The sequence below is a fragment of the Fusarium phalaenopsidis genome (genome assembly GCF_050370095.1).
Source record: "Fusarium phalaenopsidis strain FUZ10S chromosome Unknown contig_32286, whole genome shotgun sequence".
In the NCBI taxonomy this organism is placed as follows: Eukaryota; Fungi; Ascomycota; class Sordariomycetes; order Hypocreales; family Nectriaceae; genus Fusarium; species Fusarium phalaenopsidis.
In genome coordinates this window covers 3,903,019-3,930,961 of record NW_028145413.1, presented here as the reverse complement: position 1 = coordinate 3,930,961, position 27,943 = coordinate 3,903,019, and the positions used below count along the sequence as shown (strand labels likewise).

The 27,943-nt window shown below is 37.8% G+C and overlaps 6 protein-coding genes across 6 annotated transcripts; 4 read left to right on the top strand and 2 right to left on the bottom strand.

Moving 5' to 3' along the window:
• Positions 1-111: 111 nt before the first annotated feature.
• On the top strand, positions 112-3,198 carry LRP88_03502 (uncharacterized protein; the record flags this gene model as incomplete). Its single annotated transcript, XM_083240121.1, has 3 exons — positions 112-2,613; positions 2,685-2,807; positions 2,866-3,198. The coding sequence occupies 3 exons, from the start codon at positions 112-114 to the stop codon at positions 3,196-3,198; spliced, it is 2,958 nt and encodes a 985-aa protein (XP_083105251.1).
• Positions 3,199-3,933: 735 nt separating this feature from the next.
• Positions 3,934-4,746, top strand: LRP88_03501 (uncharacterized protein; the record flags this gene model as incomplete). Its single annotated transcript, XM_083240120.1, has 1 exon — positions 3,934-4,746. One exon carries the CDS (start codon positions 3,934-3,936, stop codon positions 4,744-4,746), a length of 813 nt encoding a protein of 270 aa, XP_083105250.1.
• Positions 4,747-4,834: 88 nt separating this feature from the next.
• Positions 4,835-7,192, bottom strand: LRP88_03500 (uncharacterized protein; the record flags this gene model as incomplete). Its single annotated transcript, XM_083240119.1, has 7 exons — positions 4,835-5,029; positions 5,078-5,173; positions 5,444-5,595; positions 5,700-5,789; positions 5,840-5,978; positions 6,030-6,368; positions 6,485-7,192. The coding sequence occupies 7 exons, from the start codon at positions 7,190-7,192 to the stop codon at positions 4,835-4,837; spliced, it is 1,719 nt and encodes a 572-aa protein (XP_083105249.1).
• A 1,469-nt stretch (positions 7,193-8,661) lies between these two features.
• On the top strand, positions 8,662-10,624 carry LRP88_03499 (POT family-domain-containing protein; the record flags this gene model as incomplete). The annotated part of the gene is made up of 4 exons (XM_083240118.1): positions 8,662-8,665; positions 8,725-9,085; positions 9,136-10,402; positions 10,454-10,624. 4 exons carry the CDS (start codon positions 8,662-8,664, stop codon positions 10,622-10,624), a joined length of 1,803 nt encoding a protein of 600 aa, XP_083105248.1.
• A 282-nt stretch (positions 10,625-10,906) lies between these two features.
• LRP88_03498 (P-loop containing nucleoside triphosphate hydrolase protein) lies at positions 10,907-11,728 on the bottom strand (the record flags this gene model as incomplete). Its single annotated transcript, XM_083240117.1, has 1 exon — positions 10,907-11,728. The coding sequence occupies one exon, from the start codon at positions 11,726-11,728 to the stop codon at positions 10,907-10,909; it is 822 nt and encodes a 273-aa protein (XP_083105247.1).
• Positions 11,729-12,503: 775 nt separating this feature from the next.
• LRP88_03497 (uncharacterized protein) lies at positions 12,504-13,491 on the top strand (the record flags this gene model as incomplete). Its single annotated transcript, XM_083240116.1, has 2 exons — positions 12,504-13,223; positions 13,273-13,491. 2 exons carry the CDS (start codon positions 12,504-12,506, stop codon positions 13,489-13,491), a joined length of 939 nt encoding a protein of 312 aa, XP_083105246.1.
• Positions 13,492-27,943: the final 14,452 nt, after the last annotated feature.

Here is a 27,943-nt window from a genome sequence, read left to right as displayed (position 1 = left end):
AGAGTGGGTTGCTGTGTTGAGATGAAAGGTATAAAATGGAGGTGAGGCAAGGCGATTACTTCACGAGTAGGAGAGTCCAACATCACATACCATTTAACCTCTTCTTGCAATATGCCCAGCCAACGTCGAGGGCTTGGGTACCTCACCAAGACGCTCCTCGGGGCACTCTTGTTGATCCCCGATGGCACGCTCGCATCACCCTCGTCCACGGGCAAGAAGGTCTTCGCCCATTACATGGTTGGAGACTCGACCACCCAGCATCGCCAACAGGACATCAAGGATGCCAAAGCCATCGGTATCGATGGTTTCTCGCTCAACATCGGCAAGCCTGACAGGTTCTTTGTGCGGGCGACCATGAACGACATGTTCGACTTTGCGGCTAGTCAAGATTTTGGCCTGCACATTAGCATGGATCTTTGGGCCGCCGGTGACCCGCCAGACCGGAAGTCTATGCCTGATTACAAGCCACTGTTTGTCGACTTCTTTGGGCACCCTGCATACGACCGAGGTGCCAATGGTTTCCCCATGGTCACGACCTTCTCTTCTGGAGGCACCGACAATTTGACTTGGGAGGATTGGCGCGACCAGTTCGCTCAGCAAGTGTTTGTGATTCCAAACCTGGATGCCATCCCAGGATACTGGGAGTTTCATCCGGGTTTTTGGGAGCATTGGGGACAGGTTGTTGATGGCCTCTTCTCGTGGGAGTCTGCTTGGCCTCTTCGAAAGGGCAAGGGAGGCGCTTTCCCGGGAGATATCGGGCCTGATAAGCCGCTCATGGCAGGTATGAAGACGTACAAGAAGAAGTACATGATCGGTCTCAGCCCCTTACAGTACAAGGATGCCTACGACACCAACATCTACCGAGCCGGCGATCTGAACTTGCCTACCCGCATGCAGAACATCCTGGCAAACCGAGACGATATTTACTACGTCAACGTTTTGACTTGGAACGACGGCCCTGAGTCTCACTACGTCGGCAGCATCTGGCCAGAGCAGAACACTGATCCTGAACCTGCCCACTACATGAAGTTGCCACACAAGGGCTGGCAGCGTGTCCTTGGCTCCTTCATCGCAGCATTCAAGGGCGATGGAGTCATGAGACCCTTTGGCGGCGACACCGTCACCGGCGCGTTTTGGTACAAGAGTATCCTATCGGACACAAAGTGCAGTGCTACTCCCAAGGATGTTGGCATTGAGCAACAATATCTGAACAAGCCTGAATCCTACGAGACCGCCACGGACAAGGGTGCATATGCCGTCGTACTGCCCCAGGGAGCATCAGGCTGGTCCATGAGGGTGAACAGTGGAGGTAAGACGGACACCATCACTGGCCTCAAGGCCGGCTTGAACTCTGGCAACACTCAGCTCAATGCGGGAGCCCAGACCGTCGAGATCCTCAACTCGGCCGGTCAAGTCGTCGCTGTTGCTGGAGGAGGTCGTTGCGTCTATGGAGGCGACGCATGCCCCGACTGCACATACAACGTTAACCCCAACGTTGTCGAGTTCACCAGCGGTAGCAAGCTGCCTGCTTCTTCCAAGTGTGACGAGAAGTGCACAGCTGGTGGAGGAGGAGGTGACTGGGGTGAGATCTCCAAGGATGGAAAATGTGGCCCCGACCACGGCAACACCAACTGCATTGGCTCCACGTTTGGATCTTGCTGTTCTCTCAACGGCGAATGCGGCATGTCCACTGCCCATTGCGGTACGGGTTGCCATAAGTCTGCTGGTATGTGCTATGGCGGCAAGAAGGAGGTGGACGATCCCGACGAGGACGAGATCGACAAGAACTGGCCCGACTCTCTTACCGAAGAGATCTGCAGTCTCGACTTCGATACGGAAGATACCAAAGCTTTGACAAGCCGATGGATCCAGAGCGGCGCTGCTACTTGGCTGCTCAACTTCCTGAGGGAGCGTGGCGCCAAAAGGTGGACTGACAAATTCTTCAAGAAAGCCTTGGACCAGAATTCTCTCAATTTCGACTGCGTTGAAATACTCTCGGGACACTGCGACGGACCCGGGGGCTTAAATTGTTCAGACTATATACCGCCACCGTCATACTACGTGCATCTTCAGATCGGGAACCTCCACGCCGCCATCGACCAGCTGTGGGCGGGTATGGTCACCAAGGGCATCTCAAACCTGTCCCTTCGTATCAAAGAGGTCGTCGATACCTACGGCACGCCGCCAGAGTCTAAGAATGCCCTCATCCTCAACATGTTTGTTGGTGTCTTGACCTCCCTGGCCGGTATGTCGGGACACATCAGCGACATTTCCCCAGGCAGCACGATGGGGAAGTTTGCTAACCCGCTGACAGTCTTCTCCGGTATCTTTGCGCAAGCTTCGGCAGCTGACGGCGCCGTCAAGCGCATCTCGCCTGAGGATCTGAACCATGACCTGGAGAAGGCCTACGGAACCATGTTCATTGCCGTCATGGGGCAGCTCAACGAGACTCTCAAAACCGTCTTTGGCGGCGAGCTTCCGGAGGGCTGGTCAGAGGATGACATCAGTCCCGAAGACTACGTGTGGATTCATTTTGCCAAGGGTGAATGGTTGAACTATCACCTGAAAGATGAAGCTGTCAACTTGTACGTCTCGAACACGCAGGAGAGATTTGTAAGCCAGCCCCATGGTTCTGACATATACCGACACCCTGAACACTACTAATCTGGAATGATGGAAAATAGATCGAGTTTGCGACTGTCACGGCCATGAAGGCAGGCGGTAAAAATCGCTACCGCCTACTGGCATCAAAATGCATCGGCGAGGAGGAGTGCAACAAGAAGGATGGAGCCTATTTCTACAAGGATGTAAGCAATAACCTCTCGCCCGGCCCAGTCGTTTCTCTGTTCTCTGACCATATCTCAGTACTGTCTTGCCTTTGGCTATATAGTTGGAGGAGGAATAGCCCCCACAACGCCCTACCCCCTGGAGGGTAAAGAGCTCGCTACCCTGCGCAAGTTCCTCCCCGACCTGAACGGAGCACTGGTCAATAACTTTGACTGCTTTCCGTACCCGACGATGCACCGCGATGAGTGTCCACCCTTTACCTCATTTCCCCTTCCCAAGAAGTGCACCGACATCCCGGACCCGACCATCCCGTCAGGAAAGGACTTGGACTTTACAAACCCTTTGATATATCCCAAGTGCTACGTTAACTTTGCCTCTGTGCCATGGGAGAAGTGCATCGGTAAAGAGTAACCAATGGTTTCTCATTAGTGGCTAGAGGAAATACAGAATGATACAGAGTTAGCAAATGATAGTTCAAGATGAGGAGTATCGGATGGTATTTTGGGCATTGTCTGCATAAATAGCTCGGGTGCCTAGTCTAGAAAACTACTACCAGGTGTATTTCCAAAATAAACCGATGTCTCTACTTTGAACAGTTTGGTGGGGGCCCCTAGTAACGTGATAAGTCCTAGAAACAAGACTTCCGCGACCAGGAGACGAGGTATGGGAAATATCCATTGGCAAACGATAGGAACGGAGAGCAAGACCCCTTTCCCTGGGTAGAATAAGTGTGAATGACGTGTTGTGGTGTCATCATTCAGAACTATTAAATCCCAGGTTTAACATTATGTATTATTATGGAGGGGAGCCATCGGAGGGCCTAATTCTGCTGACACATAGTATTGTTCAAACTACACAATGCAAAGCGCCTGACCACAGCTACCGAAGTGAATCAAGTCATTCATGGATTCCAAAATGGTTGCGAGGTACATTTAGTTATAAATATTACGTAAGATAGAATATCCTAATAAACATGATAGCACTTCAACGTGGAATGATATAACAGGCGAGTGTCCCTACCAACATGGTCGGTTACCTTCTCCTTTTCACTCACTACCCACCAACACCACGCACTGTACCAGTCCTTCAGAGCTTCTATAGCTCAATCACAACAGTCCTTTTGCTTCAGCTATCACAAACACGAAGATGGCAACGGTTTCGAGGATGATTGATCTTGTGTGGCAGCCTCCCCGTAAGAAGCCTGGGGTTAAGAGGCCGATGCTTGATCGGAGGCTCCCAGAAAACTTCAAGCACTACGGCAACTGGGGCTTCGCCATCTACCGCACATACTACAGCCCCGAGTCTGATAAGCACTGGGATATTCTTCTTGACGCTTTGAAGCGACAAACCTACCTCGCGCTCGGGTACTACGAAGATGGGAACCAATACAGAAACGACGTAAAGCAACGGGGGTCAAGGTTCTACAGCGGCGAAGAGGAATACATGGATGACTTGAATAGACTCAAGGAGCTGTTCCGTCTCGATCCTCGTGAAGATCCGTTGCTGCTTGATGGCCTGGATGTTCGCCGGCTTCGAGAGGTACGCCTCGAGGAGCCGCCCGAAGCGGAAAAAGCAATGGCAGGCGTCCAGTTTGGTTTTGTTCTCCTTGCAGATGAGGCGGTGCTCAAGGATATTGCCAAGGATATATTTGTTGTCAAGGCGGTCGCCTACCGCTGGGAGGAGGCCTATGATGCTCGCTGGGGTTGGACGAGAATGCCAACAGGTTATTTGCTAGAGCTTTGGCATTCGCTCATGCTTTCAGGGGATAACCCATATTGGTCCCTGAAGTTCAAGGGCCCGGAGGAGGATCTCGAACATTACCTCTGGGATGGCGACTCTGCTGCTGAGCCTACGGCCACATGCTCCGACGTCCAGCCTTACCCCTACCACTACGAAATCCCTGAGCCTCTGTTCAAATTTGAGAAGAAGCAGTTGCTGCCGGAAGAATGCGATCAATGATAGCTACGAACTAGCAAGTCTACATACAACACGATCATAAACACCACCCTCTCATCCTGGCATATCCGTATCTTTGTCCATAGGATCGTCAGTCCGGTCCGTAGAGATCCTCATCCTCGTCCATAGGATCACCATCCTCATCCGAAGAATCTTCATCCTCGAGAACGGGAGTATCCCACTCAGTCCAGATGTGGAGCCCGTCAATCTGGTCTTCTATTGAACGGAGATCTTCGATCACTTGTCTCGCCTGGCCGCCCGTCCTTGGTGCCCAGTAGCGTCTCACCTAAGGTATCATGGTTCGAAGAAACATTTGAGCATTTGCTGTCACTACGCCGTAAAAGTCTCGGATCCATTCGTTAAAGAACTGAGCTATCCAAACAGGGTTGTCACGGTTTGAACTCTCCCAAATGACCTCGGCGTGTACGAACTGCACAAGGATGTCGTTTATGATATTTGAGATTTTGGTGTGGACGTTGGGGCCAGGACTACTGTCGGTATTCATGTACTCAAATGTGGCGACAATTGCTCGCATGACCCCCATGACGTAATCGATATTATTTCAGATCTTGTTGTCTTGATTATTTGGTGTAATGGGGTTATTAAGCATCATCAACTGTGAAAGACGAAAACATTAGCATCAATGACTTATGATTCACCAACAACTCGCCCCCCACTAACTCATCGATGATATACGTACCCGGCCATTAGCCCAGTTCAAATCACCAATGGCAACGGCAAAGTTCCTGTTGTTAGTCTGGCTGCCCAGACACTCCATGACACGGCTATACATGTTGCCATCCTCGAAGTCCGGGTTGCCCGTGATCTCCGGCCAGAACTCGTCCCGTAAACCTAACCACTGCATGTCTTCGAGGAATTCAATTGGTATTGGACCATATCTGGGGGTACGGCCACTCTCCAGCCTATCAACTCCCAGTTAGCGAGTGGTTTCTTACATCGCATAGGCGCAAGGTTGTCATCGTACTCTCCCGTAGTTGCGGCTGAGAAAAAGCGCAACAGCACACTCTTATCAACAGGATGCTCAGCTAATCCGAGAAGTTAGTGAGCGGGCATCAACAGCATGGGAACCACGTACTGTGGTAGTCTTTGCTGCCATCGAATGTGCCACCATCAGGTTTCAGCCTTGTGTCGGAGCAATCGTCAGGGTTTCCATATTCGGCGGTGTTTTCGACAGCCGGGTGTTTCTTCTCCTCCAACTTCCGGGGTGGATCGTGCTGGCCAAGGATTGTCAGTTATTGGCCTGATGCGACTACGGGGCTACTCACCTGTGGGACATCAAAATCAATTCGTACAATGTCCTGACCATTCCCGGGGTCCAAGTCCAAATGAGTCTCCTTAGGTTTCGCCTGGCGAACATGCAGCATATGATGTTTTGTAGAGAGGTGCGTGGACCGGGTAGGGAGCAGGGCACGACGTCTTCTGGCCACAATCTCGTCGTCTCCATCCCCGCAAACGCCGTCCTTGTCGCACACAGCGTAGGTGCAGTTGATCCACTTCGTGCTTCCGCCACTGTCCTTGCCTTCAGCGGCAGCAATCCGAGCGTTGTATGAGTAAGGGCTGCAGATGATGCGTCGAGCAGTCTCCTCGGGCCCGTCATTTTGCGACTGGGGGGTTAAACCCAGGAACTTCTTGATAGAGCGGGTCGTGAGGTAGGGAATTTGTCTTCCATGGATCCATCCCATATCCTCTCCATCTCCTCAAGTATAGTTGGGCTGCCTACCCCGGACAAAAGAGAAGTGAGGATAACAAGGGGTGTTATATCGTGTGTCTTGTCGTCTCTCGAAGCAAGCTCTGTGGCCAATGAAGCGTTGCCCACTACACCATCCAGTTGATCTGCTCGTCGAAAGATAGTGGAAGATTGCTTGGGGCAAGTGGGATTGTCGATCCACTCCTTTATGACACTCCTAGCGGCATCCAGTTTGGGGTTCTCGACCTCGAATGCGTCGCTATAGCTGGTTTTGCAACGGGTTGCCATGCCTCCCTTGCCGCCGGCGACGGCACAGGTGTCGACTTCAGTGTCAAGGGCCACGCGAACGCGGTCGGATGGACAGCCACTACGGCAGAAGCCATTGGGGTGAGGGTTAGAGGCCGGGCCAACGTCCTTGTACGATCTGCAGTCTTCGAAGCGTAAGTTGGGCTGGACACTGCAGCAAAACCTGCGGAATTGAGTGCCGGGGATGTTGAGGCCGAACGGGTTCTGCTTGGTGTCACATTTACCTCCGCCCGAGCCCGAGGCCGACCTAGCCCACACCTGATTCTTTGTCAGGTCACCGTTCGGGTTCCGGCACTCGTCCTGGGCGTCGCAGTTCGGGTATAGACCCCACTCGCAGGTGCAATTTTTGGATATCTGGTCTGATACCACTTGGGGCAGGGAAACATGGCAAAACTCCAAACTTGCACTAGACCAATCGTAACCGAAATGTAACATCAATATGGCCGAAAAGATACCAATAGGCTCCACAGTTGTCTCGCTACAGACTTGGTTGGTGGGAACCTAATAATACCTCACTGCGAAACCAATGCACAAGGCCCCCTCAAGCCTCAAGTGGTGTCGCTTTGGGAGTTTTTAATGGTATCAGTGACATCTCCAAGAGGAGTCACCGGTCATAATATCAAACGCACAATGACTTTAGGAGGCCTTGGTTGACTTTTTAGTGGGGCAGCTTTCATGTCCCTCAACGATCAAGTTCATCAACACTGTCACAGACCTCGTTGAGCACAAGCTGTTTCGTGGTTTCCTATCGCAGCCGGCCACTGATTTAGACCAGGTCTATAACCTAGGAGATGCCGAATATTCTAAGCCTGCCCTACATAGGTATCTAGTTTCATGGCGACAGACACCGAGCAGCAGACAGTCATCCGCACAGTATTAGCAGCAAATCTAATGCCATATAATTGCAAAGTAGTAAGCATCTCGAGTAGAAGCGGTTCCGGGTTAGCACAATCCTTAGTACCAAGGAAAGTGCCAGCCCAGCCGCAATTGTCTAGTAGAGGAGGAGACGAGCTGCGACATGCTCTATCGATGAGATACAAGGCAACTAAATACGTATGTGCAGCTCAACTGGTCACTCAGAGTAGCAGACACTTACCCACCCAACATTTGAGTTGTAATGGTATCTGGCATCAGTCTCAACCACAATAGCATAGGCAGTTATCGATTCATGACATTAAACCCTTTGCGCCCATAATCCTTTTGTATGTAAAAGAAGGATAACTAGTTTAATACGTAATCACAAACGCTACACTATCCTGGAAAACTAGTCCAATGTATGTGGGCGTGGCATACCCCTACCCGATCCTAGCTGTGGAGAGCGGTTGTGAGGCCGACTTGTTTTTACCCTCCTCGGATATTAATATGGGGTAAAAACTTAAGGTTCAATGCTCAAGGTCGATCATTGCTGTTCCGAGGCCGTTGGTCGGAATTCGGCATCATAGCGTTGACACAATACGCGCAGAAAGTGATGTTTGTCGCACCTGTCCCTGATACGGCAAGAGAGCCATAAAATGCTCGCCAGTGAGCAGTAAGTGAATCTCCCAGATAGGCAAAACACGTAGCGGGTGCCTGTCATCTCTCCACCCCAGCCTCCACACACATCGGGGCGGCCGCGATGGTAGCAGGAACTTTTTTCGGCGACAGCTCGGTCGTCTTGCCATTATTTACAGAGGTCGTATGCTGTTGGTTCTGTTTGATGGAGCTTTTCTGTCGAAACCCTGCCTTTGTTGGCTCCAGGTCCATGGTGTAAATCCGGAGGGTATGGCGACATCGGCCGAAAGAGAGGGCCCCTTGCCACTGTAATGATAATAAATGGGGAGGAACGCCTTGAAAACAAAAGTCTTGACAGAGATATTGAGGTATTGTGGGTGGTCAGTGGCATATTGAAAACAAGCGAAGAACAAATGGGTAAGCTGGTGTCAACCAGTTTAAAATTGTTCTCGGAACACTTCTAATCAATCTCATAGCGCTCCCCACACAGCCCCAGGAGGGTGACAACCTGTCGCTCTCGCCCGACAGAACACACGATTCGGCCGAAAGCCACCCCAAGGCACCATCAATCAACTATGAAGCCAAGAGTCTACCCGCCGGGGATGCAGACCCAGAATATCCGGCCCCTAGCCCTGAAGAACAGCACAGCCTGCGAAAGGTGGCAGGCCGTATTCCCTGGTCTTCTTACCTGCTCTGCATCGTAGAGTTGGCAGAACGAGCCTCATTCTACGGCGTTAAGACGGTGTTCAACAACTTTATGCAGTTTCCGCTACCAAAGGGTGGTAATGGCGCTGGTGCTGTGGCCAAGAATGACCCGAACGGTCACGCTGGTGCCCTGTAAGACAACCCCAAAATGGCATTGTGTACTCGACTGACTAGATCTACAGGGACCGAGGCCTCCAGTTCGCCTCAGCCATGGTACTCCTCTTCAACTTCCTAGCCTACATCATCCCAATCTTTGGCGCATGGTTAGGAGACACAAAGACAGGCCGTTTCAGAGCCATCATGTACGGCGTTATTATCGGCGGCTTCGCCCACGTCATCCTGGTCGGTGGTGCAGCACCCTCTGTTCTCAAAGCTGGCAACGGTCTGGCTCCTTTCATGATCAGCTTCTTCCTGCTTGCCATCGGAGCTGGTTTGTTCAAGCCAAATGTCGTTCCCCTCATTGTGGATCAGTACACGCACCAGAAGGAGTATGTCAAGACGCTGAAGTCGGGTGAACGCGTCATCGTGGACCCTGAAACAACAGTGCAGAGGATCATGTTGATCTTTTACATGTGCATCAACGTTGGCGCCTTTTTCATGATTGCCACCACTTACATCGAGAAGTACGTCGGCTTCTGGCTCGCCTTTTTGCTGCCTGGCATTATTTACATCCTCCTCCCTGTCCTCCTTTTGTGGCGATACAAGACATTGCGCAGGACACCACCTCAAGGATCCGACTTGAACAACTTCTTCAAGATCATCGCCATCGCTACCAAGGAGAACAAGGGAAAGCTTTGGGCCAAGGACTTTTTCCACTCAGCCAAAGCCTCGACTCTCGCCACAAAGGGCACGAAGGTAGCATGGAACGACAAAGCCGTCGACGACGCCCGTCGAACTCTTTCGGCCTGTCAGATTTTCCTCTACCTGCCGATCTTCTTTCTTAATGATGGCGGTGTTGGCGCAGTCGCATCCAACCAAGGAGCTTCCATGACGAGCAAAGGTGCCCCCAACGATCTTCTTCACAACTTCAACCCTTTGACGCTCATGGTGGTCGCGCCAATCATGACATACATCTTGTATCCCTTCCTCCACCGACGCCGCATCAAGTTCGGGCCCATTAGCCGAATGACGTTCGGATTCACTTTGGCCACCATCTCTGGTGTCATTGGCACCATAGTGCAATACCGAGTCTACGAGACGTCGCCTTGTGGTTACCATGCATCCACCTGTGACGATGTTTCCCCCGTCTCCATTTGGTGGCAATTGCCCAATGTCATGCTCGGCGCCATCGCTGAGCTGTTCTGTACTGTCACTGCATACGAACTTGCCTATTCTCGAGCACCTCCTGGCATGAAGTCTATCGTTGTCGCTATTTCTCTAGCCATGCAAGCCTTGTCGGCGGCACTCGCGCAGATCTTGATTCCAGCCATTGTAGATCCTCATCTGATTGTAAGTATTCCTTCGTGGCCAAATGATAGACATGCTAACAGTTTCTTACAGTGGGCTTGGGCCGCTCCAGCCATTGTCCTGTTTGTCCAAACAGTCATCTTCTGGTTCCGCCATCACCACATCAATGATGAAGAATTCATGACATATGAGGAAGACAGTGACTATTCGACAGAAGAAAACAGAAAGGAAGGAATCAAGGATACCAAAACTGATATCGTATAAAAAGACTTGATCAGGTCTCGATCCTCGCCAAGTCAACTGTGTAGGGCAGTGGTTTGGGGAACAAAGGCTTCAGGTAGTAGCCAAAAGGCGTGATCGTACTTTGATAATCGCTGCCAAAATAAACTACTAAGTCTTAGACAAGCTAGTGACGATATTAACGTGTTGGTCGTTGAGTAGATCGTTTACAGATGCAACCATGGCGCTCCATCTCCCAGTGACGTCTGATATTCCACCCTCAAAGGCCCAAATGTTGTCTATTCCTCCATGAACTTCCCACAAAGGCTAGATCAGCCTGGCTCTCTTGGCCACCACAGTTACTCCAGCCCCCACAGCAACCGCACCGACAAACCACGGCATAGCCACCTTCAACCCTTCAACAATATGCGACTTGATCTTTGCCGATAGCCTAGCCCTGAATTCTGCTCCCTCATTCACTCGAGGAAACTCAGCATCAGGCACGGGCTTGCCCAAGAACTCACAGATTGGACCCCATCCTTCTCCCATACGATAAACCAGCAGCTTCTCCGGTGGCACCATCTCCTTCAACTCTCGGTAGTGTCGGTCATATACCATACGCACATTTTTGCGTGCCTCGTCCACATTCTTGGCCTCGAAGAAACCCAAAATTGCTTTCCTCGCAGCCTGGCCCGTCTCGGATCCAATGAGTGGCTCAGCGTAGTTGACAGCCAGATCAGCGGGAAAGCTCCAAACCTGGTCGAAGATGCCGCTGTAGCTTGCATACCACTTGTCAAAGTCCCGGACGACAAGGATAACCTTTGCTTCGGGATAGGCCTTGACAAGTTGCGTTGCAAAAAGAGCAGCCATGTCGGTACCAGCCTCACAGGTGCCGTAGAGCTCATCCCACTCTTCGCGGGAAAACGGCTTCCCGGTGTATGTCGGTAAAACGGGGAATGTTGCGTCTGCAGCGCGGTTGATGATCTTCCAGTCGTCAAGTTTGTCAATGGCCTTCATTCCATGGTGGACATTTTGGTAGCCCAGCATTTCCAGGGCTTCAGCGATGGAGGCAGATCCAGTGCGCGGAAGACCCAGCGCGAGCACCTTCATCTCTCGTTTCGGTTCGGGTGATGTCTTCGAGTCGGTCATATTGGACTTTATCGTGGTTCTAGTCTCGTGGTCGTTGCGGTGACTCCTCTTTTACAGGGAGCGGGGGTGACGGTTTGTGATTCCGGACAGTTGACAGATTGTGGGTTTTGGGGCGAGAACAACTTTGTCTGCTCGAAGCGAGGGTCTTGCATGATCATGTTATCGACAGGCCTGATCTGAGTGGCTGGAAGTCGGTTCCTGGAGCAGGGTGGTGCCACAGAATGCAAGGGTTGGTTGGCTGGTTCAGCCTGTTACCGACTTCTCGGCTGAAGTCTCTTCGGGCCATCGCATCCTAACAACGCTTGAGCGATTCGGGAAGTGTCGATACCCGTATTAGAGTTATCAAACGAGTGCGGGGTGCGGATCTTATCGAATAAGTGCCTAAGGTAAGATCAAGGCACATATGCAATCATGGTTATGTTAGGCTGTTGGTTATTGATGGGCTACAAATATGCAATTGTTAGCGCAGCAACTCGAACTTTGCATTAAAACACCTCATGAGATGAAGAGAAGAGAATCACGGGCGGGGAAACGATCACCGGTTTCTTGATGACAAATTGAGACTTAGTAACCACTCCAGCCAAGTCATGCAAGCTCGCTTTGAGGCCAAAAAAGGCAATTCTCTTAGTTCAAGGTGGATCATGGCTGCATCCCAGATTAGAAATCCTACGCGTCTTTCTTGCCTGTAGTATGTTATAAATATGTCTCAAAATCTACTGCTAAAGACTCTTGCAAGTTGCTCCGACATCTCTCTTTCTCTCTCCCTCTCGCCAGGATGGGAAAATTTCCTCCAGTTGCCGTTGCCGGGTCAGGCGACATTTCTCGCTACCTAGCTGAAGAATTCGTTCGTGATGGCCAGCACGATTTCCACATTATCTCCCGTACTGAGCGACCTTGGTTCTCCGAACTCGGTATTCAATACCATCTGGTTCCGGGCTATTCCAAGGAGAATCTGGTCGAGCTGTTTGACAAGTTCGAGATCAGCACCATCATCTCGACTCTTACCGCAGACGACGCCCCTACATTTGTCTCTCTGCACCAGGCCATTGTGGATGCGTGCCGCCAGTCATCAACATGCAAACGCTTAATCCCCAGTGACTTTATTGGCAATGTCGAAAGCTTCCCCGACCTCCCTAGGAGACACGCCGACTCCCGCCACGCGTTTCGGAAAATCCTTGCCCAGCAGTCAGAAGTCGAGTGGACCACTGTGAACCAAGGCTGGCTGATGGATTACTTTGTCCACCTTCCGTCAGGCCAGAAAACCTACATTCGACCCTACTTAGCCTGGCCACTTGATCTCGAAAAATCAACTTGTCGACTTCCGGGGACCGGCGATGATAGAGTTACGTGGACGTCAGCGAGGGATCTTAGCAAAGCAGTTGTACAACTTGTCAAGCATCCAAAGTGGGATCGGTACACTTACGTCTACGGCGAGACGGGCACATGGCTTGAAGCGATTCCCAAGGTTGAAAAGCTGCTCGACCTGAAAATTGAGGTGAGGATGGCATTTCCATCGTAACATTTTCGGTCACTAACTACAACAGCGGATTCCTGTTTCCCGTGAGGAGATCGAGAAGGCGGTTCAAGATGGGTCGGATCCCGACAAGCAGTACATTGCAAGCATTGATGAATGGGCAGTCGCTGGGGCAGGGTTGGTTCCGATGGACGTTGCTGAGAAACAACGAGCCAAGTTTTTTGGCGACGTCAAGTTCCGGACCATCGAGGAGTTGATACAAGAGGCGCAAGTTTCTGATGTTGTATAATCGGTAAATTCGAGCAATTAGCAATTGTAAGCCTGATCATTTGGTTCGTGTTCGTCAAGTTCAGTGAGAGGGGCGAATTTCGAAGCCTCTGACACAATATAGTCAGCCCCCAGCTTAAGTGCCAGATCTGAAGGTTAACCATGTTTAATGTGCGAAACAAAGGAGAAACGTCTGCGGGTTAAACTGTGCTGACGTGCTGCATAAAATACTACACTACCAATGCTTACGACACGAGCTTTGCAGCCGGTGCAACTTTGGTTATATAGTTATTACCTGTCTAGCATGCTATGATTTGGGCAACTCAGGAGCCTGGATGGGTTTCCAATTTTACGTAAGGCGGCATATATTAATAAACATTATAGTATTTTAAGGTGCATTTGTAAAACAGGTATTATTACCCGGCCAACAGAGTTACCTTCCCTTTTCTTATTTAAACACATGCTAAACTGCTCTTTTAGAGATCGTATTTTTAGAAACAATTATATCAGTGCCTCCTCAAAATATAAATAAAACAGCAGGCTTAAAAATAATTAAACAATTAGAGTGGCCTCTCTGTCCAGAGCAAGGCATTTATTGCATTAAAGTATATTTGTATTAGAGAATAACATACATGCATAGTAAGTGGATCAGATAAGCAAGTGGATTATGTATACTGTGCACTAAAAGCAGAGATTTCTAAACCTAATTAAAATAGCTATAAAATAGCTAACGTATATGTATAGCGAGCCGGACAGCAAGCGAACCGGACAAAAAATCCCTCAACCTACATTATCTCTATTTGATCAATTGATTCTTAACCACCCAGTATATCACAGTCTAATAAAGAGGCTAGAATCCTTCTTGCACTTTAAGCCTATTAAAATATACTAAAACTAAGTCTTAAAGGTGCCATAAAGCTCTACTAAGTTAAGCATTTAATACTATTTGACCGATATAATAGCATCCAAGCCCGAGTTAATACTATTCCTAATTCACGCCGACTATCTGATCTAGAGGAATAGATCCTTATTCACTTTATTCTCGACCTAGATTCGCGAGGATTTCCCCCCCGGCTTCGTGGTATAAAGGAAATAGCTGATTAATTACTTGCCGACCGCGACGTACTACTAGTTAGCGCGCATTAGGCTTTAAACTTCATTAGGTAATACCTAGACCTTAAGATATATTTTTTTTAGAAGTATAATTACTAAAGAGCTAAGTATAAAGATTTAGCTATTATTTATAATTAGTTTATACTTATAATAAATATAATTATAAAGTATAATAATATATATAATAAATATGCATCGCATATAAGTATATATTATATTTTTCTTATATCTTTAAGATAGAAATTATAATAAAAATACTATAAACTATTTTATTAATTAAAATTACTTACTATACTCTTCCTTAGATATCTTAATTACTACCTAATATATTCTTATATTATAACTAGGCTTACTATAGATATTATAATACTAAACTCTTAGTCGCGTTAACCTCCCTTAACTACTACTCCTCGACGATTTAGCTATTATCTATGCATTAATATCTATTTAATTAATTACTTACCTTCCTTCCTCTATTATTATTACCCTTCTTTTCTATAGTTAGGTCCTTTTTGCCCTCCAGCGCTAGCTTAGTATCTCATTTGCTTATTTAAGTTCTTTAACCCTAGCCTTAAGTAAGGCAACCTTATATATAACTATCTTTATTCCCTTAGAAGAAGACTATATAGCTTCTAGAATTAACTCTAGGGAGCTACTTTTATGCCTTTTTACTTACCTCTCGAGGTAATCTAACTAAGATTAAGCCTTAAGCATAGTCTTTAAGGTCTTTAAGACCCAAGAGGTCAATGGTTTAATTACCTCCTTAGGCGGCATTAAAGTCTATAGCTATATATTAAGCTTTAAGACTATACTTTCTAGGTTAAGAGGAATAAGCCTAGCTCTTTTAAAGGCTAACTTGATATTTTTTTTTATTATAGTGGCCTAAAATGCGGCGTAGAAGGCTAGAAAGAACTTAGTCTTTAAAATATAGGTTATAAAGCATCTAATTAAAAGCTTTATTTCTTAACTATAAGCATTCTTAAGCACGCTAAAGCACCTAACATTAAGTAGCTAAAGTAAATAAGATAAATAAGGTAATATATAAAGCCTAATAATCTTATTTTCCTTATAATATCTCTTAAATTTAATAAAGTAATAACTTTTATAGCTATTAAGGATTAAAAGATAATAGCGATTATTTAATCGCTTAGCTATATACCGATCAAAGTACTTAAGCCACTTAAGACTAGTCTCGTTATTAGTCTAGCCATTTTAGGTTATCGCAATAGCCCAATCGCCCGGGAAGTTACTTTCTCGGTACCAGTTAGTAAGGTAATATTAGCCCGCATTAATAATAAACAGCGGGATCGCTTAGCTATCTATATTAATCGCCTAGATAACTATAATCCATTCTCGGTTTCTAGGCTATACTAATTTTAGCTTTCCATGCCTTTCTATGCCTATAATAACTATTCCGCTCTAAATTATACCTATCATAAAGCTAGTCTTATTAATATTATAGAGATTATTTAATTAGATGCTATACTTCGCGATTATATTTGCTATAAGTATAAACTAGTTATAGATAATAGCTAGATCTTTATACTTAGCTCTCTAGTAGTTATATTTCTAAAAAAAAATACGTCTTAAGCTCTAAGTATTATTTAATAAAGTTATAAGCCTAATATATATTAATTAATAGCACATCGCGGTTAGTAAGTAATTAATTAGTTATTTCTTTTATATTATATAGTTAGGGGGGAAATCCTTATAAGTCTAGGTTAAGAATAAAGTAAATAATAATCTATTTCTTAAGATTAGATAGTTAACGCGATTAAGGGATCTAATTATGTCGCGATTAAATGCTATTCTGCCGGCGATATAGCCTATGCTTAGAGATCTTATAGAGGTTTATAGCGCATTAGATGCTTAGTTTTAGGTTATTTTAAAGTACTTAAAGAGCAAAAAGAGTTTTAGCCTTAGTATTTAGGTCTAATATATTTAATGGTTAAAGAAGTAATTAATTAAATAAAAAGTTAGGTATAGGAGGGAAAAGTATAATATATGCTTGTATGCGACGCATGCTTATTATATATATTATTTAATTAGATAATTTTTATAATATTAATAAAATTAGCTTTATAATAAGTATAATTTAGAGTAGAATAATTATTATAGGCATAAATAGGCATAGAAAGCTAAAATTAATATAGCCTAGAAACTAGGAATAGATTATAATTATTTAGGTAATTAATATAAATAGCTAAGTAATCGCGCTATTTATTATTAGTGCTAGCTAATATTACCTTGCTAATTAGTACTAGGATAATAACCTCCCGGGCGATTAGGCTATTATAATAACCTAAAATAGCTAGACTAATAATAAAACCAGTCTTAAGTAGCTTAAGCACTTTAACTAGTATATAGCTAAGTAATTAAATAGTTATTATTATTTTTTAATCCTTAATAGCTATAAAAGTTATTACTTAATTAAATTTAAAAAATATTATAAAAAGAAAAAAATTATTAAGCTTTATATATTATTTTATTTATTTTATATATTTTAATCCCTTAATATTAAGTATTTTAATATACTTAAAAATACTTATAACTAAGAAATAAAATATTTAATTAAATACTTTATAACTTATATTTTAAAAACTAAGTTTTTTTTAGCCTTTTATATTATATTTTAAGCTATTATAATAAAAAAAATATTAAGTTAGCCTTTAGAGGAGCTAGGCTTATTTCTCTTAATCTAAAAAGTATTATCTTAAAGCTTAATATATAGCTATAAACTCTAATACTAGCTAAGGAGGTAATTAAATTATTAACCCCTTAGGTTTTAAAAACCCTAAAGATTATACTTAAGGCTTAATCTTAGTTAGATTACCTCGAGAGATAAGTTATAAGATATAAAAGTAGCTCCCTGGAGTTAATTTTAAAAGCTATATAGTCTTCTTCTAAGGGAATAAAGATAATTATATATAAGGTTACCTTACTTAAGGCTAGGGTTAAAGAACTTAAATAAGTAAATAAGATATTAAGCTAGCGCTAAAAAGTAAAAAGGACCTAATTATAAAAAAGAAAGGTAATAATAATAAAGGAAGAAAGATAAGTAATTAATTAGATAGATATAAATATATAAGTAATAATAAAATTATTAAGAAATAATAATTAAGGGAGGTTAGCGCGACTAAGGGTTTAATATTATAATATCTATAATAAGCCTAGTTATAATATAAGAATATATTAAGTAGTAATTAAGATATCTAGGGGAAAAATATAATAAATAATTTTAATTAATTAAATAATTTATTATATTTTTATAATAATTTCTATCTTAAAGGTTAAAAAAAGTATTTAATTTACTTATTATTTAACTCGCTATATATATATATTACTAGCTTAAAAAGAATTAATATATATAATAAGTAAGTAAAATAAATAAGTAAGTAAAATACTTTTCTTAACCTTTAAAATAAAAATTATTATAAAAATATAATAAATTATTTAATTAATTAAATCTTATTACTATACTCTTCCCTAGATATCTTAATTACTACCTAATAAGTCCTTATATTATAGCTAAGCTTACCGCAAATATTATAATATTAAACCCTTAATTATATTAACCTCTCTTAATTACTACTCCGCGATAATTTAGCTATTATTTATATATTAATATCTATTTAATTAATTACTTATCTTTCTTCCTTTATTATTATAACCCTTCTTTTTTATAGCTAGGTTTTTTTTACCTTTTAGCGCTAACTAAGTATTTTATTTACCTCTTAAAGGTTTTTATTTTTAATAACTAATAAGGTAACCTAATATATAATTACTTTTATTTTCTTCTTAAGAGACCTTAGGGCTTTAAAGATTAACTCTAAGGAGCTACTTTAATACCTTTTAATTTATTTTTTAAGATATTTAGACTAAGATCTAGCCTTAAGTATAGTCTTTAAGGTCCTTAAGACCTAATAAGTAAAGGATTTAGCCCCCTCCTTAACTAGCATTAAAGTCTATAATTATATATTAAGCTTTAAGAGTATACTTTCTAAGTTAAGAGAAATAAGCCTAGCTTCTTTAAAACCTCCCTTAATATTTCTTTTTATTATAATAGCTTAATATATAATATAAAAGACTAAAAAGAACTTAGTCTTTAAAATATAAATTATAAAGTATTTAATTAAATACTTTATTTCTTAATTATAAGCCTTTTTAAGTAGCTTAAAGCACTTAATATTAAGAGGCTAAAGTAAATAAGATAAATAAGGTAGTATATAAAGCGTAATAATATTATTCTCCTTATAATATATCTTAAAATCAGCTAAGTAGTGGCTTTTATGCCTATTAAGGATTAAAAAATAATAAGGACTAGTTAATTAGTTAGTTATATACTAATTAAAATACTTTAGCTACTTAAGACCTATCTTATTATTAGTCTAGCTATTTTAAGATATTATAATAGCTTAATTACCTAGGAGGTTACTTTCTTAATACTAATTAGCGAGGTAATATTAGCCTATAACTATAATAAATAGCTAAATAGCCTAGCCTTTTATATTAATCGCCTAAATAACTATAACCTATTCTTAGTCTCTAGGCTATACTAATTTCAATCTTCTATGCCTTTCTATGCCTATAATAACTATTTTGCTTTAAATTAAGCCTATTATAAAGCTAGTCTTATTAAAGTTATAAATATTACCTAGGGTAATATTATATTTCGCGATTATATTCTCTATAAGCTTAAATTAATCGCAAATAATAGCTAGATCTTTATATTTAGCTCTTTAATAGTTATATTTATAAAAAAACGCGTCTTAAGCTCTTAGTATTACTTAATAAAGTTAGAAGCCTAGCGCTTACTAATAGGTAGCGCATTATAGTTAGTAAGTAATTAATTAGTTATTTCTTTAATACTACGTAGTCACGAGGGAAATCCTTGTAAATCTAGGTTAAGAATAAACTAAATAATAATCTATTCCTCTAGATTAAATAGTTTCTATAACTTTAGTATAATATTATATAGAGAAAGAATACCTTATTGCTAGCGCTATAGCATTATAGGACTAACTTTATAGATCTTTGCGGCGTATTAAAGAGATAATTTTAGGTTATTTTAAAGGGCTTAAAGAGTAAGAAGGATATTAGCTTCTTTATTTAATTATAATATATTAGGTAGCTAGGAATTAATTAATTAAATAGAGATAATATAGGTTAAGGGATTTTTATTTTACTTACTTATTTATTTTACTTACTTATTATATATATTATATTAAATATTAAATTATTAAATAAGTTATTTATATTTTTTTAGACTTTTAGAAAAATTTCTTTATAAAATAATAACTATTTATATAATATAAATAAACTTTTTAAATACTAGCTAATATATATATATAGCAAGTTAGCTAGTTAAGTAAGTTAATTACTTTAAAATTTCTTAATATTTATATTTTATTTAATAAGTATTAAAAATAATTCTAGAAAATTTAAATTAAGCTATAAATAGCTTTAATCTTAAAAATAGCTTAATAAGCTTATTTTAATTTCTAAAAAACTTCATATAGACTTTAGAATAAATACTTAGTAAGATATATAAAATATTCTTATTTGCACTATATAAATAGTATTTCTCTATAAGGGAATTTTCTTAAAAATTTAAAAAAAAAAATTATAAATAGTATATTTAAAAGTTAAATAGCTAAAATAGCCTTTTTAGGTCTCTAGCTATAACGGGCTAAGCCCGTGGGGGTCTCGGCTTGCACTCTCGACTAAGACCCACATAAGCTTAACAGCTAAAAGGGGCTCTTTTTACTTCTCCTTTTTCACTTTCTTTTCCTTTCTTCCTTAGCTTTAGGATACTTGTTAGAGTCGTTCAGCTAGTTGTCAATATACTCAGCTAGACCGTTACACTAGCTATTTTATAGCGTTTTTTTAGAAACTTAAGGTTTAGGATTTTTTAATACATAGTATAAGTAGCTAACTTACTTATATAGCTAACTTGCTTATTATATATATTAATTATAATTTTTTTTTAAAAATATATAAAGTTTAAAATTAATAACTTATTATATAATATACTTAAACTTTTAATTTTATTTATTTTAGCCTTAGCTTAATTTTCTTAGAAATTTTTAAATTAATATAATCTTAGGTATAAATCCCTTTTATAAGCAAATTAATCTACTTGCTTGCCTAATCCACTTGCTATACATATATGTTATATATATAACGATCGTGTGTTTCCCAAGGGATAAACCGGTCGTGCTGGGTTTATGTTGGCAGGAAGTGCTGGGCGTAGTCTGAGCAAATAGGGTATAAGTCACGTCTAGTAATGTGCTTAAGGTATTAAATATAACTAAGTTGTATTAATAGCTGAGGTAGCTAGTATATAAGAAAGTGCTAATGAGCGTGTGCTATATACTTTGAGTTGTTCTTGGGACCGACGTTGCTGAGGTTCGGTCTAGGGTAGGACCGATGTTTTTAATACTTGGTCCTAGGACCAGCGGGAGTGAAGTTCAGTCCCTTCGGTCTCATTGCTTAGTCAGGTCATTCTGCCGGGCTTCCCCGCCTGGCGCATATCATAGCCGTGACAATATATATAAACTATAATATATATAATAAGTATATGCACTAAATAAGTATATGCACTACTTTTTTTATACTTATAAGAGAGAAGCCGCAATAAAAATATTATAAACTATTTAATTAATTAAAACTACTTATTATACTCTTCCCTAGATATCTTAATTACTACCTAATAGGTCCTTGCATTATAGCTAGGCTTACTATAGATACTATAACGCCAAATACCTAGTCGCGCTGACCTTCCTTAACTATTACTTCTCGACGATTTAGCCACTACCTATGCATTAATATCTATTTAATTAATTACTTACTATCTTTTCTCTATTATTATTACCTTTCTTTTCTATAGTTAGGTCCTTTTTGCCCTCTAGCGCTAGCTTTATATCTTATTTACCTATTTAAGGTCTTTAATCTAAGCCTTAAGTAAAGTAACCTTATATATAATTATTTTTATTCCCTTAGAAAAAGATTATATAGCTTTTAGAATTAACTCTAAGGAGCTACTTTTATATATTTTAATTTATCTCTTAAGGTAATTTAACTAAGATTAAGCCTTAAGTATAATTTTTAGGGTTTTTAAAACCTAAGGGGTTAATAGTTTAGTTACTTCTTTAGCTAATATTAGAGTTTATAGCTATATATTAAGCTTTAAGACTATACTTTCTGCGTTAAGAGGAATAAGCTTAGCCCTTTTAAAGGCTAATTTAATATTTTTTTATATTATAATAGCCTAAAATATAATATAAAAGGTTGAAAAGAACTTAGTCTTTAAAATATAAATTATAAAGTATTTAATTAGATATTTAATTTCTTAATTATAAGTATTTTTAAGTATATTAAAGTATTTAATATTAAGGGGCTAAAATAAATAAGATAAATAAAATAATAATATATATAATAAGCGAGTGGGACAGACAAGTGAGCGGGACAGCTAGACTGTGTACTAAAACTAGGATTTTTAAACTTTAATAAAAACTTTAATAAAATAGCTAGAAACTTATAAAGAGTATTTCTAGCTATTTAACTCATAAATAAAGTATATCTAATTTTTATAGATTTTTAAAAAAATCTCCTTTATAGAGAAATAGCTATTTATACAGTGCGAATATACTTTTTCTAAACTACCCTATAGGGTATTTTTCTAATAATCTATAAAAATCAGGATTAATAATATATTATATAATTAAGCTAACTTCTAATTTTTAGCTTTCTTTAGCTTAATATGAATTTTCTAGAATTATTTAAAAATCCTAGTTTTAGTATATAATCTAGCTGTCCCGCTCGCTTGTCTGTCCCACTCGCTTATTATATATATTATATAAAATATAATAATATTATTATTTTAATAAAATCTCTTAAAATTAATAAAATAATAATTTTTATAGCTATTAAGAATTAAGAGATAATAAAAACTAATTAATTAATTAATTATATATTAGTTAAAATACTTTAGCTACTTTAAACTAGTCTTATTATTAGTCTAGCTATTTTAGGTTATTATAATAGCTTAATCGCCTAGGAGGTTACTTTCTTAGTATTAATTAGTAAGGTAATATTAGCCCGCGCTAATAATAAATAATAGGATTACTTAGCCTTTTATATTAATTATTTAAATAATTATAATTTATTCTTAGTTTCTAGGCTATATTAATTTTAGCTTTTTATGCCTATCTATGCCTATAATAACTATTTTACTTTAAATTATACCTATTATAAAGCTAGTTTTATTAAAGTTATAAATATCTTTTAATTAAATATTATACTTTATAATTAATATATATAATAAGTAAGCGCCATAGATAAGCAAGCGCTATACTTTTCCCTCTTATACTTAACTTTTTATTTAATTAATTAATTATTAACTATTAAATATATTAGACTTAAATACTAAGGCTAAAATGCTTTTTGCCCTTTAAGCCCTTTAAAATAACCTAAAACTAAGCATTTAAAGCGCTATAAGAATATATAAGATTAATAAGCGGCAGCTACGTCGCCGCTAGCAAGGCATTTAATCCCGACGCGATATTATCTTAAATTCACGCTAATTATCTAATCTAGAGGAATAAATTATAGTTTAATTTATTCTTAACTTAGATATATAAGGTTTTCCCCAGCGACTATATATTATTAAAGTAATAACTAATTAACTACTTACTAATTATAATATATTACTTATTAATAAGCGCTAGGCTTTTAACTTTATTAAGAAATAAGAAAAGCTAAAAATATATTTTTTTTATAAATATAATTACTAAAGGGCTAATATATATAATAAGCATGCAATGCATCTAAGTATATAATATACTTTTCTCTCTTATATCTAACTTTTTAATTAATTAATTAATTTTTCTACTATTAAATATATTAGACCTAAATACTAAGGCTAAAACCCTTCTTGCCCTTTAAGCCCTTTAAAATGACCTAAAACTAAGCATCCAACGCGCTGCAAAGATCTATAAGGTCTCTAAGCTAAGGCTGCGTCGTCGCAGACAGGGAATCCAATCGCGATGCAATTAAATTCCAAAATCACGCCGACTATCTAATCTAGAGGAATAGATCATAGTTTAGTTTATTCTTAACTTAGATTCGCGAGGATTCCCTCCCTAATTACGTGCTATTAAAGAAATAGCTAACTAATTACTCGCCGACCGCGACGCATTACTTATTAGTAAGCGCTAGGCTTATAACTTTATTAGGCGATATAAAGAGGTTAAGATGTGTTTTTTTTATAAATATAATTACTAGAGAGCTAAATGCAAAGATCTAATTATTATTCGCGATTAATTTAAGCTTATAAAGAGCATAATCGCGAAATATAGTATTAACCTCGCTAATATCTATAACTTTAATAAGATTAGCTTTATAATAGGTCTAATTATAAGTGGAATAATTATTATAGGTATAGATAGGTATAAAAAGCTAAAATTAGTATAGCTTAGAAACTAGGAATAGATTATAATAATTTAAGTAATTAATGCAAAAGGCTAGGCAATCTTATTATTTATTATTAGTATAGGCTAATATTACCTCGCTAACTAGTACTAAGAAAGTAACCTCCCGGGTGATTAAGCTATTATAATAACTTAAAATAGCTAGATTAATAATAAGATTAGTCTTAAGTAGTTAAAATACTTTAACTAATATATAAGTAATTAATTAATTAGTTTTTATTATCTTTTAATCCTAGATAGTTATAAAAGTTATTACTTTATTGACTTTAAGAGATATTATAAGGAAAATAAAATTATTATACTTTATATACTACCTTATTTATCTTATTTACTTTAGCCTCTTAATATTAGGTATTTTAACCTACTTAAGTAGGCTTATAGTTAAGAAATAGAGTATTTAATTAAATACTTTATAACCTATGTTTTAAAGACTAAGTTCTTTCTAGCCTTCTATGCTATATATTAGGCTATTATAATAGAAAGAAATATTAAGGCGGCTTTTAAAGGAGCTAGGCTTATTCCTCTTAACCTAGAAAGTATAGTCTTAAAGCTTAATATATAGCTATAGACTTTAATGCCTACCAAGGAGGTAGCTAGCCCTATGACCCCTTAGGTATTAAAGACTTTAAAGATTATCTTTAAGGCCTAATCTTAGTTTAAATACCTTAATAAATAAATTAAAAGGCATTAAAGTAGCTCCCTAGAGTTAATTTTAAGAGCTCTTAAGTCGCTTACTAAGAGGACTAAGGTAATAATATATAAAAATACCTTATTAAGGTCTAAGAATAAAGACCTTTAAGAGGTAAATAAGATACTAAGCTAGCGCTAAAGGGCAAAAAAGACTAAACTATAGAAAAGAGGGGTAATAATAGTAAAAAAGGGAAGGTAAGTAATTAATTAGATAGATATTAATATATAAGTAGTAGCGGAATTATTAAGAAGTAATAGTTAAGAAAGGTTAGTATAACTAGGGGTTTAATATTATAATATCTATAGTAAGCCTAGTTATAATATAAGGACTTATTAGGTAATAATTAAGATATCTAGGGAAGAGTATAATAAGTAATTTTAATTAATTAATTAATTTTTTATATTTTTATCTTAGTTTATAGTAATAAGGTTTAAGAAAAGTATATTATATACTTAGATATATTATATACTTATTATATATATTAAGTATAAAGATTTAAAAGAAATTTAAAAGTAGTTTTAATTTATAATAAATATAATTATAAAGTATAATATCTAATTAAATAATAATATATATAATAAGTATATATTATATATAAGTATATATTATACTTTTTTATACCTTTAAGATAAAAATTATAATAAAAATACTATAAATTATTTTATTAATTAAAATTACTCGCTATACTCTTCCCTAGATATCTTAATTACTACCTAATATATTCTTATATTATAACTAGGCTTATTATAAATACTATAATACTAAACTCTTAGTCGCGCTAACCTCCCTTAATTATTACTCTTTAATAATTTAGCTATTACTTATATATTAATATCTATTTAATTAATTACTTGCCTTTCTTTCTCTATTATTATTACCTCTCTTTTTTATAATTAGGTCCTTTTTGCCCTCTAGCGCTAACTTAGTATCTTATTTGCCTATTTAAGTTCTTTAACCCTAGCCTTAAGTAAGGTAACCTTATATATAATTATCTTTATTCCCTTAGAAAAAGACTATATAAGTTCTAGAATTAACTCTAGGGAGCTACTTTTATACCTTTTTACTCGCCTCTCGAGGTAATCTAACTAAGATTAAGCCTTAAGTATAGTCTTTAGGGTCTTTAAGACCTAAGGGGTTAATAGTTTAGCTACCTCCTTAGGCGGCATTAAAGTCTATAGCTATATATTAAGCTTTGAGACTATACTTTCTGGGTTAAGAGGAATAAGCCTAGCTCCTCTAAAGGCTAACTTAATATTTTTTTTTATTATAATAGCTTAAAATATAATATAAAAGGCTAGAAAGAACTTAGTCTTTAAAATATAGGTTATAGAGTATTTAATTAAAAGCTTTATTTCTTAATTATAAGTATTCTTAAGCACGCTAAAGTACCTAATATTAAGTAGCTAAAGTAAATAAGATAAATAAGATAGTATATAAAGCCTAATAATCTTATTCTCCTTATAATATCTCTTAAATTTAATAAAGTAATAACTTTTATAACTATCAAGGATTAAAAGATAATAGCGACTATTTAATCGCTTAGCTATATACTAATTAAAGTGCTTAAGCCACTTAAGACTAGTCTCATTATTAGTCTAGCTATTTTGGGTTATTATAATAGCCTAATCGCCCGGGAGGTTACTTTCTCGGTACTAGTTAGCGAGGTAATATTAGCCCGTACTAATAATAAATAGCGGGATCACTTAGTTATCCATATTAATTGCCTAGATGACTATAATCTATTCTTGGTTTCTAGGCTATACCGATTTTAGCTTTCTATGCCTTTCTATACCTATAATAACTATTTTGCTCTAAATTATACCTATTATAAAGCTAGTCTTATTAATATTATAGAGATTATCTAATTAAATGCTATACTTTATAATTATATTCGCTATAAATATAAACTAGTTATAAATAATAGCTAGATCTTTATACTTAGCTCTCTAGTAATTATATTTCTAAAAAAAATATATCTTAAGCTCTAGGTATTATCTAATAAAGTTATAAGCCTAATATATACTAATTAGTAATGCATCGCGGTTAGTAAGTAATTAATTAGTTATTTCTTTTATACTATATAGTCAGGGGGGAAATCCTTATAAGTCTAAGTTAAGAATAAAGTAAATAATAATTTATTCCTTAAGATTAGATAGTTAATGCGATTAAGGGATCTAATTATATCGCGATTAAATGCTATTCTACCGGCGATATAGCCTATGCTTAGAGATCTTATAGAGGTTTATAGCGCGTTAGATACTTAGTTTTAGGTTATTTTAAAGTGCTTAAAGAGTAAGAAGAGTTTTAGCCTTAGTATTTAGGTCTAATATATTTAATAGTTAAAGAAGTAATTAATTAAATAAAAAGTTAGGTATAGGAGGGAAAAGTGTGATATATACTTATATATAATACATGCTTATTATATATATTATTTAAAACTTTAATAAAATTAGCTTTCTTATAGGTATAACTATAAGTAAAATAATTATTATTAATATAAAAAGATATAATTAATTAAAATTAATATAGCCTAGAAGCTAGGAATAAATTATAATAATTTAGGTAATTAATATAAAGAGCTAAGTGATTTAGCTATTTATTATAGGTATGGGCTAATATTATCTTACTAACTAGTATAAAGAAAGTAACCTCTTAGGCGATTAAACTATTATAACCTTTTAAAATAGCTAAACTAATAATAAGACTAGTCTTAAGTAGCTAAAGTACTTTAATTAATATATAATTAAATAATTAAATAATTATTATTATTTTTTAATTTTTAATAATTATAAAAGTTATTATTTTATTAATTTTAAGAAATATTATAAAAAAATAAAATTATTATATTTTATATATTATTTTATTTATTTTATTTACTTTAGCCTCTTAATATTAAGTATTTTAACTTATTTAAAAGATTTATAATTAAGAAATAATATATATAATAAATAAGTAAAATAAATAAATAAATAAAATACTTTTTAACCTTTAAAATAAAAATTATTATAAAAATATAATAAATTATTTAATTAATTAAAACTTATTATTATATTTTTTCTTAGATATTTTAATTATTACTTAATAAGTCCTTATATTATAGCTAGGCTTATTATAAATACTATAATATTAAACCCCTAGTTATATTAACCTCCCTTAATTATTATTTTATAATAATTTAG